Source organism: Phoxinus phoxinus (assembly GCF_949152265.1).
Source record: "Phoxinus phoxinus genome assembly, chromosome: 16".
Taxonomy (NCBI): Eukaryota; Metazoa; Chordata; class Actinopteri; order Cypriniformes; family Leuciscidae; genus Phoxinus; species Phoxinus phoxinus.
In genome coordinates this window covers 33,730,066-33,746,110 of record NC_136891.1, presented here as the reverse complement: position 1 = coordinate 33,746,110, position 16,045 = coordinate 33,730,066, and the positions used below count along the sequence as shown (strand labels likewise).

Sequence of the window (16,045 nt, the reverse complement as noted above, 5' to 3'; positions counted from 1 at the left end):
CTGATGTACGGTGAGTGATCTGCACGAACACAAATACTCTTATCTCACTGAAATCTTGACGGATTTACAAACGGTTTGGTTTCTTACAAACGTTATTAATTAGGCTATAATTCTGGATGCTTGAACATGTTAAAATAAATAATATTATAATTATTAATAAGTATTCAGTGTCATGACTACATCTCTGACGTTTATAACAAACCAACCCGTTTGAAAATCGGTAGAAAATTGAGCAAGTTATGGTTTTTTAAAAAGTACATGCACCATTAAAACGTTACGAGTGAGCGAGCTGACTGTGACAAGATGGCCGCCAGGTGCGGACGTCGACCTCATAGACATCTGGTCGACCTCCTTTGGCCAGCAGCGCGGACGAGACATCTAGCCTTTATTATGTATTTCTATGGGTTAAACAACTCTGAACTGAGAACAGTTTTATTCGACCGATGTTTTCAATTTACATATTTTTTAAATCAAAGAAACACAATTAATGGTGACTTTAAAAAAAATAAAAATGTCAATTGTCGCGTGATTACGTAATTACGTGGTCACGTAAAAGCTGATAGCTTTTAGGAATGTTTTTTTTCTTTGAAAAGAACTGTTCAAAAGAAGAGAGAGAGAAACTATGGTGGCACTGGCTGGCAGTAATGCAACATTATGCATGCCGACTGCTGTGAAACACCAAAGAAGAAGAGAGAAACTAAACGTGACGCTAACAGTAGATAGATAGACAAGAGTTTGTGTCAGGACTCAGGAGGAGTTCATCTCTGCGCTCGAGCTGTCGGCAATCCCCAGCGATCCTGTCGCCTAGCAACATGGCAAACTTTCCCCACTGCAAACAGTCTCACCCTGGCCATCGCTTCCTATTCATCATTATTTCCCGTGCTTTATTCAGCCAAGTGTTCCTTCAAACCGTGAACTCTTAGATTAGAAACAAGGCCTACATACACTTGCCATGTCGAAGACACCCAAGAAAAAGGCGTCCTCATCCAGCCTCGTCGCTTCCTCGCCTGGACAATCTCCCAAAAAAGAGTAAGAATTAACTTGAGATTTATTAATACAAACATCCTGTGTTGATTCCATCGAAATATTTCAATAATATAGATTATATAAATAATAAAACCTTTATTTCGCCTTATATCTTTACTGTATTATGTTTGTCCTTAGCTTACAGGAGTTTTTGTTTTAATACAATATTGGAGGCCGTTACCGATTAACTTAACGTTAAGTTATTAACTTACATAATGTGTGTTTGGCAAGTTAATTTAGTGAGGCTTGTATGGTTGCCTAACACAATTGTGTATTTTTTACATTACCAACAACAGGCATACCTTTCTACCATGGGCGTAGGTTTAGGGGGGGACGCTAGGTACTAGTCCCAATCAATATTTTTAAATGACAAAATTGTCCCCACCAATATTTGTGAGAGAATTACGAGGCGGCCGCCTCCGTCAATTTAGGTGCCGCCTTCTGCTCTGGACAAAACTCGGATAGACAGTCACATGCTCAGATACACTTTTTCCACCGTGACGGTTCTGTTGGGTTCCTGTGTCCATTCTGTCCTGTGTCCATCAAACATTACATGCGCTTCTTGAGGCACACGCGCACGGTGCCGCGGTGTCTTGCTCTCTCTTCCTCTCTGCCGTGCACGCGCTACGCGGTTTGAAGCACAGTATCTGTCTCGCGGGCGCGCTCGCGATTCCGGGAGATTTTAACTAATTCGCGGGCATCAGTGAGCCGCTATCAATATGCGGGAGACTCCCGTGATGTCTGTGTTTCTATACTGAAATAATATCGGCATTATTATTTCAGCGCGTGGTGGGAGCGTTGGCGCTGAGCAATGAGCATAGCCTACAATTAATACAATTAGGGGGAAATGCCCTTTATAAAGGTAAAAAATATATATATTCTGATAAGATTGTTTTCCAACATGACGTAATGAAACATTGACAATTTAAGTTTGAAGGGAGTAACGCCTCGGTTAGGCTATTAAAGAAATGTAATTTTGCCAAAAGAAGAACTTTTAGGCTATTTTAAATAAATGTTATTTTTAAATCACCCTACTACAGTGTGACATTTTACCATATTATCATGCTTAACACTGATAATTTTAATAATTGTAATGTGATGATCAGATATCTAAATCAGAGAATATCATAGGTTTGGGCGGGTGGATTATTTATTTTTAACAGCAGATTCTCAAAGTGCACCTAATAAATTCATCTTTAAAATGTACAAAATTTTCTTACGGGTGGGCATGCCCGTTTTTGTGACAAAAGTACTGTGGAAAACATAGTAGGCTATATGTTGGTATATGAAAAATACAAGTTAAATTATCTTTTTAATAAAATTCATCATCAGAATTTTACCAACTCCGCCTAGTTTTGAGCCAGGAAAAAACCCCGGTTGCATCTCTATTTGCATCGATTCCCATGGCCAGTACGACAATACAAGGAACGCCGTCATTTGATTGGCTGAAAAAATAAGGGGGTGGTGTGGGGGTGGGATGTCCCCACCAAAGCTGAGACCAAACCTACGCCCTTGCTTTCTACCATCAATAACATTACATTTTCTTTGCGTTTAGGTCAAGGGTCAAGCATTAGCTAATGACAGTTATAGCCTATTAATGTTTCACTCCTGTTATAAAATAAATAGCCTGAAATTAAATTACATTTGCATTTCCCGAGAAAATATCAGTGTTTAGAATTAAAGTAAGAGCTTGATAGTAATATGCAATTTAGATTAAAGATAGATAATAATAATAAAAAGACCAATCACGAGTCAATATGCAAATTCAAATGCTTACACTGTAAGTACCAATAATGCAAATATTATGTTAAATAGTGATCAATTTGAATAGATTACATTAAAAAGCAAAGCACTGTCTCTAGAGCATCTTCAGTGATCAGTGCATCAGAAAGCCCGGAAGAGCTGAAGAAGATTCTCATCTCTCTTTGGCCGGAGTGGAGCGACACCGAGGTCAACGCAGAGAAGTGGGATGCAACTAAAGCCTCTAAGGAGAACAAGGTGAGCACTCATGAATCGAACAACAATTCAATGTTTTTCATAATAATGTCTATTGGTAAGAGTAGACAAAACTGCTTGGCTTGAGAGATCAGATGTAGCATGCACTCTGCAGTTTGATCAGTGTTGTTTAACTTTTTTGTATTTGCTTTCCCATTTGATCGTGAATCTACTAAAACCACACTGAGCCTTTTATGCAACAACATTGTCAACAGCTCTTTGACGACCCAGAAGGGAAGGTTGAACTTCCGTCCTCCTTGAGAGTACACACTTGGAAACGTCCTTCAGAGTACATACTTAATAAGGTAAGAGTTTTTCATTAGCCACAGAAGTGATTATCATCACTAGCAGGTCCAACAAACGTGATGGAACGGCATTATCCTGGGTAGGTAAAGTTAAACAGAGTTAAATTGGACTTTATTTGAGATTGTTTGAGTACAATGTGAAGTACTATTTGATCTGACATATAAAAAATGACCAAATAACACGTTTGTGTTCATTCTGCTCTTTAATTGCATGTTTTGGGGAAAATCCAGTCTTTTCTTCAATGCTGAACTTAATTGGTGAAATCTTTTTATGCTGCTTTCATATCATGTTTGGGTCGTGATTAAATTTCCTCATGCCTAGCAGAGCATTTCACAATTATTCCTCCATTTTGATGAGTCTAGGCAAGTCATTGGGATGCTAAAAAGTCACAACAAGCAGCAAAATCACAAGGCAATCAAGACTAGAGCTCTAAAACCAATTATTTTTTAGCTGTATTTAAGATGTTTAATTGAGAGAACGAACGGAGGTCAGCTCTGTTGTCATTTCCATGGCAACTATTGGGATTAAAAGATGATAGCTGCGATTCTTCTCTCCTAGTATGCGAGTGATGCTAAGAGCCTTCGATTTACATGTAATCAAAAGTCCACTTACAGAAGATGATCAAATATTCATGGAAGCAAATATTCATGTCCCTCAGAGATGATCTGTGACAGAAGTGGGAAGAAAACATTTGGAAAATGGGAGAAATTTCTCAAGTGACACAAATTTTAATATTTATAATAGACCAAGTGAGCAAAACTATAATCACTTTTAATAATCATTGTTCAGTTAGATTTAGCTGTTTTATGGTGCGATCTCAAACAATCACTGTTTTTGAAAGAAGTCACCAAGGCTGCATTCATTTGATCATTTTGATTTTATTTCATTTTAAAGGGCACCTATTATGTAATATAAGTCTCTGATGCTTATGATTTATGGGGATTTAAAAAAAAAACACTGGTTGGATTTTTATCATTATAGGGTGGTTGTGTACACACACTGCCAACACACATTTATGTTAAAACACCATGTAAAAGTGAATTTTGCATAATAGGTGCCCTTTAATATACATTTACTCTATACTCTAAAAAATGCTGGGTTGTTTTAACCCAAATTTGGGTCAAATATGGACAAACCCAGCCGTTTTACCCATGCTCCACCAACCCCCCTACCAGCTACTTTCAGACGAAACCTGCGCTCACTCTCTCCCTCCCATCTCTCCTCTGCTGTGTCATCTTCTCTTCCCTCACACTCACATTTCTCATCTCTGGATGTTAATACCGCAACAGATACTTTATGCTACACTTTAACTTCTTCTTTAGACAATATCTGCCCTATCTCCTCCAGGCCAGCACGTACTACTCCCTCTAACCCCTGGTTATCTGAGGTTCTTCGTGATCACCGGACTAAACTCAGGGCAACAGAGAGGAAATGGCGCAAATCAAAAGACACAACTGACCTTAGTATGTATCAATCTCTGCTCTCTTCCTTTTCTGCTGATGTTCATGCTGCAAAATCTTCTTATTTTCACAACAAGATCAACAGCACCGCTAACACACGAACTCTTTTCAAGACATTCAACTCTCTCCTCTGTCCACCTCCACCACCACCCACCTCCTCTTTAACTGCTGATGATTTTGCCAACTTCTTCACCAACAAAACAACAACCATCAGCAGTCAGTTCTCAACTCCACACACACAGGAACCCAGTCCAACCCCTCCCAATCCGAAACACCTTCTCTCCTCATTCTCTCCACTGACCGAGGAAGAAGTATCTAAACTTCTCCTCTCCAGTCACCCCACCACCTGCCCTCTAGATCCCATCCCCTCACACCTTCTACAAGCCATTTCTCCCACACTTCTACCAGCACTCACACACATCATCAACTCATCCCTCCACACTGGCACTTTTCCTACAGCATTCAAGCAGGCTCGGGTAACTCCACTGCTTAAGAAACCCACATTAAACACATCACTCTTAGAGAATTACAGACCTGTCTCTCTCCTACCGTTCATTGCGAAAACACTTGAACGAGTTGCCTTCAACCAAGTAACATCCTTCCTCTCTCTGACCAACCAACTAGACGTAAACCAATCTGGCTTCAAGAAAGGGCATTCAACCGAGACTGCATTGCTGTCAGTCACAGAAGCCCTACGGATCGCAAAAGCTGCCTCCAAATCATCAGTTCTCATTCTCCTGGATCTGTCTGCTGCCTTCGACACTGTGAATCATCAGATCCTCCTGTCCACCCTCTCATCACTGGGCATCACAGGAACTCCTCTCCACTGGTTTGAGTCCTATCTCACAGGTAGGTCCTTCAGGGTCGCATGGAGTGGCAAGGTATCCAAAGAACATCAACTGACTACAGGGGTTCCTCAGGGTTCAGTTCTTGGACCGCTCCTCTTCTCCATTTACACCACATCACTGGGACCCATCATACAGGCACATGGCTTCTCTTACCATTGCTATGCTGATGACACCCAGCTCTACCTCTCATTTCCACCTGATGATCCCACAGTAGCTACACGTATCTCAAGCTGTCTGGCGGACATCTCGGCGTGGATGAAGGAACATCACCTGCAGCTCAACCTGGCAAAGACTGAGCTTCTCGTCCTCCCTGCCAATCCGTCCCTACAGCACGACTTCACTATCCAGCTAGATTCAACTTTAATCACCCCATCAAGGTCGGTCAGAAACCTTGGAGTAACATTTGATGAGCATCTGACCTTCACAGACCACATCACAAAGACAGCTCGATCATGCAGGTTTGCACTGCACAACATCAGGAAGATCAGGCCCTTCCTAACTGAGCATGCAACACAACTTCTCGCCCAGGCCTTGGTTATCTCTAGGCTTGATTACTGCAATGCTCTTCTGGCTGGTCTTCCATCATGTGCAATTAAACCTCTACAAATGATCCAGAATGCTGCAGCCCGTCTTGTCTTCAACGAGCCCAAAAGGGCCCACGTCACTCCTCTGTTCATCTCTCTGCACTGGCTACCACTCGCTGCTCGCATCAAGTTCAAGGCATTGACGCTTGCTTACAGATCGACCACAGGCTCAGCTCCCTCCTACTTTCACTCGCTCCTACGAGTCTACATCCCTACCAGAAACCTGCGATCGGTCAATGAGAGACGGCTCGTGGGTCCATCACAGAGAGCCACAAAATCACTCTCCAGAACATTCTCATTCACGGTTCCTTGCTGGTGGAATGATCTCCCTACCCTCGTCCGGAATGCAGAATCCCTGACCACATTCAAAAGACAACTGAAAACTAATCTCTTCCGTGAGAACTTGACATAAAAAAAAAAAAAAAAAAAAAAAAAAAACTCTCCTTTACCCTCCCTTGTTTTGGCTTATGCTACTCTGAGCAATTCCAGAACTTTGTATTTTGAGCACTTCTTGCGTTATTTTTGCTTCTTCACGATGACTCGCTTGTTGTAGTCCTCAGTTGTAAGTCGCTTTGGATAAAGGCGTCTGCTAAATGACTAAATGTAAATGTAAATGTAAATGTTTTAATTTTTTAATTAAAAATGTTAACCCAACGGTTGGGTTTGTCCATATTTGACCCAAATTTGGGTTAAAACAACCCAGCATTTTTGAGAGATAGTCTTCAGTGTCACATGTTCCTTTAAAAATAATTTTAATATGATGATTTGGTGCTCAAGAAACATATCTGAAATATTTTTTAAAAATGATTCTGTGGGATAATTATTTTTCCATTTTTATTTGGTAACAATGTCAAAATCTTGACTATAACCTTGCCATTTAATTAATCACTGTAAACAAAAAGACAACTACTTGTACTTGCTTTAGGTTTGTTTTGAGTTTGTGTTTAATTAGAGTAAAACTAAACTCATCAACGTAGATCTTCAGGAACTGACATCATATGTATCTCGTCCTTTAAAACAGACTCCTGTCGTGGTGGAAAATAAATCTGCCTTTGACCTCACCTCAGCAAATGAGCATTTACTCTCAAGTGAGGTGAGTCATTAAATCACTTGCGTTACTCATTAGAACAAAAAAAATGATTAGTTTAGTTGGCATTAACTAACACTGGGTCACTCCTTGCCCTGCACGCCGATTTCACAGCTCATTCGATGGATCATTAGTGAGTTCTACATTCTGTGGAGAGTCTGCAACACCGGAGAGGACAAGCCCGTCTCTACAGAAACAGTTCCCGACCTTTGGAGACCCTGGGAACACATCTACTCCCTTTGTAAAGCAGAGAAGGATCACATGCCCCTCTATAATGCCTATGGGAAGTATGTGATTAAACTCTACTGGATGGTACGTTCAGGTTGAGTATAGACACCATATTAAAAGTTTTTATTGAAAACCTGTTGTGAACAACATTCACTGCATTTTCATTTCAGCTTTGTGTCTCTTTTACAGTAGAATAACGAACAGTTTTTGTTACAAGAATTCAATGAAAGCTTAAAGAAAAGAAAAAAAACCTGGAATAACTGAAGAAATAGTTCAGCAAAAAAATGACATTTCATAAACAAACACTCATGTTATTTCAAAACCACAACTTTAGTTAATCTTTGGAATACAAAAGGATCTTTAATGAATGAGAGGTTTGCATGGTGATACACAAAATGGCCAAATATGCTTGACTTTTGTAGCATTTGTTCACATTCTCCTGCTAGAAGGACGCTGTGTCCTCAAGGCAGTGATTAAGTGAGAACACAATGCTTATCAGGGAGCCGAGAGAGCGACTGCTCTATCCTCTGGTCACAGACAACCGAGAAGTTTATCTTTACATATTACTAAATGAGCAAAGACTGACCTGTACACTGTTAACAATGGTTTGTTTGACGGGTGATATCAAAGAATAGTAAAGTAGTGCACTCTCGAGTACAAGAGTGTTTTAGATAAGGCCTGGGCAATAGTTATTGTTTTGTTCACTGATCTTCTAAGATCACTCTCTTTAATATCTCTCCATTAGAGTTAATGATGTTCAGCATTTTCACTGCTCAATTTACTGTGTACAAAATGCACACTAATGAACCATGGACTTTAAAGGCTCATCTGAGTTCTGATTGATGCACCTTTAGTTTTGTGTGTATTATGATGAGTTTGATGTTTTTTTTATTACTTTGTTACATTTACTTTACTTATATACAGCAGATCCATGAGTGAATACATGTTATTTAACGAATGTTGAGTCACACAAATCTGACTATTAACAATCTAATCCAGATATTATTTTTTTTTAAAGTTTATCTGAGATATTTTACTGTCTCGTTAATGATAATGGATGTATTTTTTATAATTGTCTTCTGCTTTTTTAGGGAAGTTGGAGGAAGATTACTGTTGATGACATGTTACCCTTTGACAAAGATGATAACCTGTTGCTTCCTGCTACTACAAACCAATCAGAGCTTTGGCCCATGCTGTTGGCTAAGGGCATACTAAAGGTGGCCAGTACTGAGTGAGTATTTATACACTTAATTCAAACAATAAGTGTTTGAATTGTCAAATAATCAGTCCAAATGATTAATTCACAAATCTGACTGACCAGGGGCCTCATTTATAACCGTTGCGTACGCACAAAACCGGCCCCGAAAGAGGCGTACGCCACTTCCGACGCATAAGTTGTGATTTATAAAAACAAACTTGACGGGAAAATGTGCGCACCTGCACGCAAACTCTGACCCATGCGTACCAACGTTTTGGAGACGGAGCAGTTTGGCGACGCCGATGGTGAGCTGGAGTTAAATTACTTTTTGGTCACTTTTAGACAGAAAATCTAAATAAAAGTATACATATACAGAAAGATAATACAAATATAATTTCACTAACCAAGCCTATCACTTGAAGCAAATATCCACACCTTAAAGGTCCGCGCCAGCGAGCGCGTTGGGCCGTTAGTGAAACTGACGCATATCTAAATCTGTAAATCTTCATTATGAGTCCTAATCATAAATAGGCTACAGTGCATGTGCACATAACAGTTTAAATAAAAGAATGATTTAAACTGTTTTATTTCTGATATAAACATTTAGATTAAATAGGCCATTCTCATTAATGGAGTTAAACACTTAAACTACATGACATTTACTGAAAAGTTAAAATATATATATATATATTCAATAAATAGCCTATAAATGTTTGTTGTGGATGCAATGCTTTTGAACTCTTTTCCTCTGGCATGCTGTGTTTTAATGTTTTAACTACAGAGATTGCTTATCATGATAATAGCAGATTGTGCAAATACAAGGTCGATCTGTTTCCATTATATAAATCATTTAAAAAGACTATTTGGCCAGTGGAAAAGATTGAGAAAAACTTTCTCTGAAATGCATTTTACACTATTTGATTTATTTATTCAAAAACAAGGCAAGGATAGGCTACTAAATGATTTTTATTAATGTAATGTGACGGCACATCCGTATTTCATATTTTCCTCATGTCTTGTACCGTTAAACATGTTATCACGTGGTGGATGAATAATCATATGCAAATGATATGCAGATGAGGATATGCATAGTCAAACTAGGCGTTGTAAGCTCATATATGGTTATTTCGGGGAGGAGACGCGTGTGCGCACAATCTTCCGCTGAGTGGGATTTATAAAGTGAGTTCTGCGCAGGTTCTGGCGTACGCACGCTTTTATAAGTCTGAATATTTTTTTGCGCACGCCATTTTTGGCTTTCGGGCGCACGTACACTTTTAGTGCGGATCCTACGCACAGTTTTATAAATGAGGCCCCAGGTTCTCGACTTGAGCTTACGTGCACTTGACACTAGAATATCTCACCGCGCCAGTGGAGGTTTATTAGTGAATAACAACATAAATTTCAGTCCACTTTTATGATATTTTGATTGGCTTTAGCATCCTTTTTGAAATGGCACATAGTACAAAGTACATTATTCCCCAGAATTTATTTAGCAGAAGTTTTGTGCATCCCAGAAAATTGAAAGAGTGGACTCATTTTTTCATGGTGTAAAAGTTTTATATAGCTTAGGAAATGAACCATCTCTGAGGCGGTTAATTATTTACGGTTCGAAATAAAATGTTCAGGAAACAAAAAGCACAATGGTGTGCTTCCAGAGGGCAATTCCCAATTAACACGTAGTACATGCTATAAAATTCATTTCTGCCACAGTTAGGCTCTAAAGTGATCACAGTCGTGACTCACCTGAAGCCACTGTGCATGCTGTTGGAAGCGTGCTTGTGTGGCAATGATAATGATGGAATGGTTCTTTGCGTGAAGATGAACAGTGGAATCGTGCAGATAATTAATAGCTGTCGGACTGGTTGAATACAGCATCCCGTGAGGCACAATTAGAGCATCAACCATCTGGTTTCTTCAGAGAAAGAGAGCAAGAGGTCACACACACACAAACTCACAGACATGCACAGATCAACGTCTGAAATGATGACACAATGGAACTGGAACTGAGCGTGCATGCATATTCATGTAGTCTTTATTGAAAGGAGAACCAATGTTTTTTTCTGGTATTTTAGGATGTACACACACCTATTTGTATGCATCGCATGGCTGTCTGACTAACAAGTAAACTGTTAATGTGTAATAGTGATATGATTTTCTCTTTCCAGTATTCCAGTCTCAGGCTCTGGGAGAGAGTTTGGAGATTTTACAGTCATGCACTGTCTCACTGGATGGATACCGGAGATCATTCCTTTAAAGTGAGGCTCTCTTTAAACACATCCCCTTAACCCCTTAAGCGGCGCCCCCTTTTCTTTAATAGACATGAAAATGCACATTCCGAACTTAAATGGTTGTAATTCAAGAATGCTTTGGAATATAGATGTAAGATTGGTCTTGTTTTTAAGAAGACATTTGGCAGATTTTTGTAGAAGTGAAATAAATTAAGAAAGTTAAACAGAAAAAAAGTAAAATGTACAATGTTAAAAATGTAATTATTCATATTTTATATCAAATATATATTTTCAAAACCTGGTGGATTCTAAAAATTCAAAAAAATCAAAGCCAAACATCTGAACAAGTTGTGTTTAAAATGTTAGGTTGATATCTCTTGAAATGAGCGTTCAGTGAGATTTAGTTTGGGCGCAGTACCACACTTCTCCACTAGTGGACATTACTGCCCATATAAGGGCGCCTCCATTTCCATATGTTGTTTGAGTCTGACCCATTATTTTTACAATTTACATACAATTTATGAAGTAGACATCCTATTCAGAAGTAGTGTTGGAAGTTTGGCAGATTTTGAAATGAATTCAACCTCTAAGAAACACAGAAGATCACGTATGTGCATTATAGCTCGCCGCCACATCACTAATGCTGAATCTATTATTATTTTATTTATATTTAAAACATTTTCAGACCTTTTTATCACGCATCTTTATCGCTTTACAGATTGATCTTCAATTCATGTTAGTACACAATGCACCAATTATATCACAGTTTAGATACGCTTTATGAATACTCAAATAATCTTTTTTTCATAGGCCTGAGACACTGGGTTAGGACAAACAGTTTATCTGTTTTATAAATGCATGTTAATAATCTAATTGTGAATGATTAATCCATATGGAAGAAATGATCTGTCGCTGCTTCTGTTACATCATGTCTTAAAAAACACATAGAAACATATTTAAAGACCTTTTATAGTAAATTGGATTTGCAATAGTCAGCACTCATTACTATAGTAATTCTGAATTCTTCACATTTATAAAATGTACTAATATAAGGGTGCCAGGTTACAAGTTTTCACTTTTTTGAGAGCTTTCAGTTAAGTTGTATAGTTATTCTAGTTCTCTCTGCCGATAGCTTTGTCTTTGTCTGTGGTATGTGCTAACAAGCTTCATTAAGCCACAGAATGTCCTTCTCTTCCTCCCAGTGTGCACAGACGCCAGCCTTATTAGCAGGGAATGGGTTGCAGACACTAAACCGTTGTTCTGCAAACAAATGGCTGGCCTTCACCGCTGTTCCGGCTTTATCGAGTTACTGCAGGAATGTTGTTGTTGTGAAATTAGCGTGTAACTTTCTCCTCTCTAATGTTTGACTCTGTCTCTGTAGTGTGTTGTCACTTCCTCAGCACAACTCTCACATCTGCTCTGTTTTGGGAAACACGGCACGGTGTCTTGTAATTTACGCTCTGATGAGTTTCCGTGTTTCAGAGGCTCCTCAAGAGACCGCTACACACATTTTCGGAGAGCGTACACTCGTATTTTGGAGAAATAAATTGCGGTGAGATGAGAGCACACATCTCGCTGTCGTATCTTCTAGAGTGCTATCATTTTTTTCCGAGGCTTGGCTGGTGTGTCTATCAAAGTCGGCTCTCCTGAGGTCATTTACTTCATGTTGCAGCCCGGCAGCTTCTTGTCTTCTGCAGTCGTATCTCTCTCCAACAGCTCACATATTTGCCTGAACATCAGAGAGCCAGGAGAGTCCAAGAAAACCATGTTCTTCTAAAAAATGTTTATTGAAATATAATTATATAATATTTTTATCTTGAGTGAACTAAATAAGAATCAAAACATGTTTTGTTGACCTTACTTAGATTCTCAAGTGTTTGTCCAAAACTTGTCCAAATGTTGTCCCAACTTTCCAAATGGGGTTATCTGAACAAACAATTTTATGTTGAACAATCTTGTGCCATTTCTCAGCATGCACTGCAGCTTGAAAAAAGTATGTAGCAACTATATTATTATGAAAAGCAGATGAGTGAACATAATCCAGGAAATCTACATTATGGAAAAACTTTCATTTACTCTCAAGATTCAAAGAGACCACTTTGTCCAGATTTTATAAAACATGTCTGAGTATGTCAAGCCCATAAGGTCAGACTTTGTATGAGTGTTACAGTTTTAAGTGAAAGAAAACCATTTATGTACGGGTGCTCTTCCCATAATTGTTCATATTGAAAAAAATGTAAAAAAAGAAAAGCAGATGAGTGAAAAGAAACTTTTCAAAGATTACCAGGGATATACATTACCTTTTAAAAGTTTGGGTTCAGTAAGATTTGTTTTTTTTTAGAAATACACGGACACGTTCAATTGACCAAAAGTGACAGTAAAGACATTTGTAATGTTACAAATAGTTTCAAATAAATGCTGTTCTTTTGAACTATTCATTAATAATCCCTAAAAAATGTACTGTATCTGTACAGAAATTTCTGTACAGCGTATTAGAAACATTTCTGAAGGATCATGTGACAATGAAGGCTAAAGTAAAAGCTGCTGATATATAATATATTTTTAAAATATATTATTTAAATTGTTTTACTGTAGTTTTGATTAGATAAGTATTGCCTTAATGAGCATAATAGTTCTTTCAAAAACATAAAAAAAAATCTTACAGACCACAGACTTTTGAATGGTAGTGTTTGTTAAAGGTTAAATACTCAAGTTGAATACAAGCATGAGAGTGTGTGTTGTATTCATTTGTTTTTATCGGTTTAGACATTTATCCAAGCTGTAGTGATGCCCTGTACCAGTTAATTAAACATTGCTCGTCTTTCTCTAATTGCTGTTTATTGATTGGACGAAAGTGCAGAGGCTTTGTTTAAGCTTCATCCATTGACCCTGTGACTGGCCGTTAATTTGATACAAGCCTTTTGTTATTCCCAGACTTAATAAATTGAGATTATTAGATAAATTCACTGTAAAATCCCAATTAAGAGATGGAGATTTGACACTAATCTTCCATGTGTTAATGTTGTTCCTAGATCCTGGTATACAGGGAAAATTTGGGAATTTCTGAGGGCCAATATTCCTCAATTCCAGTTGGAGGAAGAGAGCTCAGAGGAGAAGACCACGACAACAGATTCTAATGTGACCGACATCAAGAGTGAATCTCCCACAGTACTTAAGAGCGGAGGTACCGACCCGCACACACATCACAGTCATTTATCCCCTAACAGTGTGTGACATGTCTGATTAAAAGACACCGGCAGAGAGAGTAAATGAGAGAATCGATATGGCAAGATGCCTGGTGTGCAAATGGCTCTTTCTTTAAGGCGAGACACTACAGGTGAATAGGGTACATTTTAAAATAATAGATATCACCATGAAACTTCCTCAGTTGATTACTTGCACAAGTTCATAAAAAAAATGTATTACAAGTTTTTGAAATTTGTATTTTTAATCATGCAAATTAGGAATTATCTCATTAAATATGCGCACTTTTGCATATTTCAGGAGATAGATCTGAACATATGATAAAGCCAGGTGCAACATTCTTTTTTCATTTTGATTACACACAAGATGAAAAAAGATGTTCTGAGGGATTTCAAGATATATGCTTTCATCACCTAGGAAATCAAAATATACTGTCCATAGCCTTAAAAAATCGATTATTAACAAATCCCTCTGAACATATCTTCAGAATACTGCTGAGTGTGTAACTGGAGAGTTTGGTGTACATCGGCTGAGATGTTTCTACTGGAGAATGACAAAAAACTCATTTTGAGAAAAAGGCATTTAAAGATTTGTAATGTAAAAAATCATACTTTTTTTGTGGAAACAACAATTTACAGACACAATATCTCATCACATCATTAGCAACAACAATACAAACCACCTAAATCACATCAAAACTTATAAACACAGCATTTATGGCCTTCAACTGAGCCGAAAAACAGTCAAAAACACACATCTGGATGTCAGAGCGCGTCACGTGATGCTTCTGAACCAATCACGGTGTCAGACATTGACATCAGCCAATGAGATTTCACTTTTAGAGTTAAATGCCCATTGTACTTTCACGATTGGTTGCTGATAAAAAGGAAATCACCATATTTGGATCCGACAGCATTGTACAGCAGAGAGAGAGAGCTTTCCAGCGGTGTGTGAGATTAAGGGAAGCAGACAGAGATGGCGGAGCAGTGTGTTGATTTAGAACGACAACTTTTGTTGAATTTCTGAGAAATCTACAGACGCAAATAGACAAAGTGCAGTAAAATAAAGACCTTAATGTGTATTTTGGGACTTTTTTTTCACCACAAGTCTGAAAGAAGATGTTATTAAAGACAAATAGCCCAAAATCTCAAAATTTACCAGTGAAAAAAAAAACGATGTTTTCGCCTTAAGAGTTTTCTAATGGAGCTTTAAAATGGGGCTTTAGAAGTCATTTAAGTGTGAGTATTTGAGACTTTTCAGTCTATGATGCCTTGTGCTAACACTCTTTGTAAGTTGATATACTGTAGAGGCTAATGACAGCATGATTATGATGATTATTGTAAATGCACAAGATTGTCATTCTGAATGTTGCAGTGTAGTTTAGTGGCATAGTGGTCACCTTTTGTTCCTTGGCTTATAGGTACAATGGCAGTATTTAGTGAGAGTCGGGATATTAATAGCTATTTAGCGCTTGAAATCCACAGGGCCTCACATGATCAATCTGAAGCCATGTGGTAACCACTATAGGACTGTTGCGAGTGGAAGGCCTCATGAACAGTTTTGATTTCAAAGCTTTGAGGTCGAATCCGTGCTAGTGCTCTCCTAGAAGTTGACAGAATGAACCCTTCAGCACAGAGGTCTTCAACCCTACTCCTGTCCTGCAAAGTTTATTTCACACTAATGTGATTTTCAAATGCTCCTGAAGAGTTTTATTAGCTTGTTCATGTTTATTTGATTAGGGTTGGAGCTAAACTCTCCAGGACAGTAGGTCTCAGGACAGGGTTGAAGACCTCTGTGTTAGTTAGCAGATATACAAATGTAAAGGTTTTAGTCTCTTCTTAGCCTGGGAAAACCAGCAAATTTGAGATTTGCTCTGCAAGT

General features: G+C 38.4%; 1 protein-coding gene across 3 annotated transcripts in view; it reads left to right on the top strand.

Moving 5' to 3' along the window:
* The first annotated feature begins 535 nt into the window (after positions 1–535).
* adgb (androglobin) overlaps positions 536–16,045 on the top strand; it is a 55,445-nt gene continuing 39,935 nt past the window's right edge. For all 3 annotated transcript variants that reach the window (XM_079583894.1, XM_079583893.1, XM_079583892.1), the window contains exons 1-8: positions 536–1,029; positions 2,889–3,024; positions 3,237–3,326; positions 7,241–7,312; positions 7,421–7,618; positions 8,626–8,765; positions 10,898–10,987; positions 13,993–14,144. In XM_079583894.1, the coding sequence (XP_079440020.1) occupies positions 953–1,029; positions 2,889–3,024; positions 3,237–3,326; positions 7,241–7,312; positions 7,421–7,618; positions 8,626–8,765; positions 10,898–10,987; positions 13,993–14,144 (955 nt within the window). In that variant the 5' untranslated portion in view covers positions 536–952. The remainder of the gene's footprint in view (positions 1,030–2,888; positions 3,025–3,236; positions 3,327–7,240; positions 7,313–7,420; positions 7,619–8,625; positions 8,766–10,897; positions 10,988–13,992; positions 14,145–16,045) is intronic.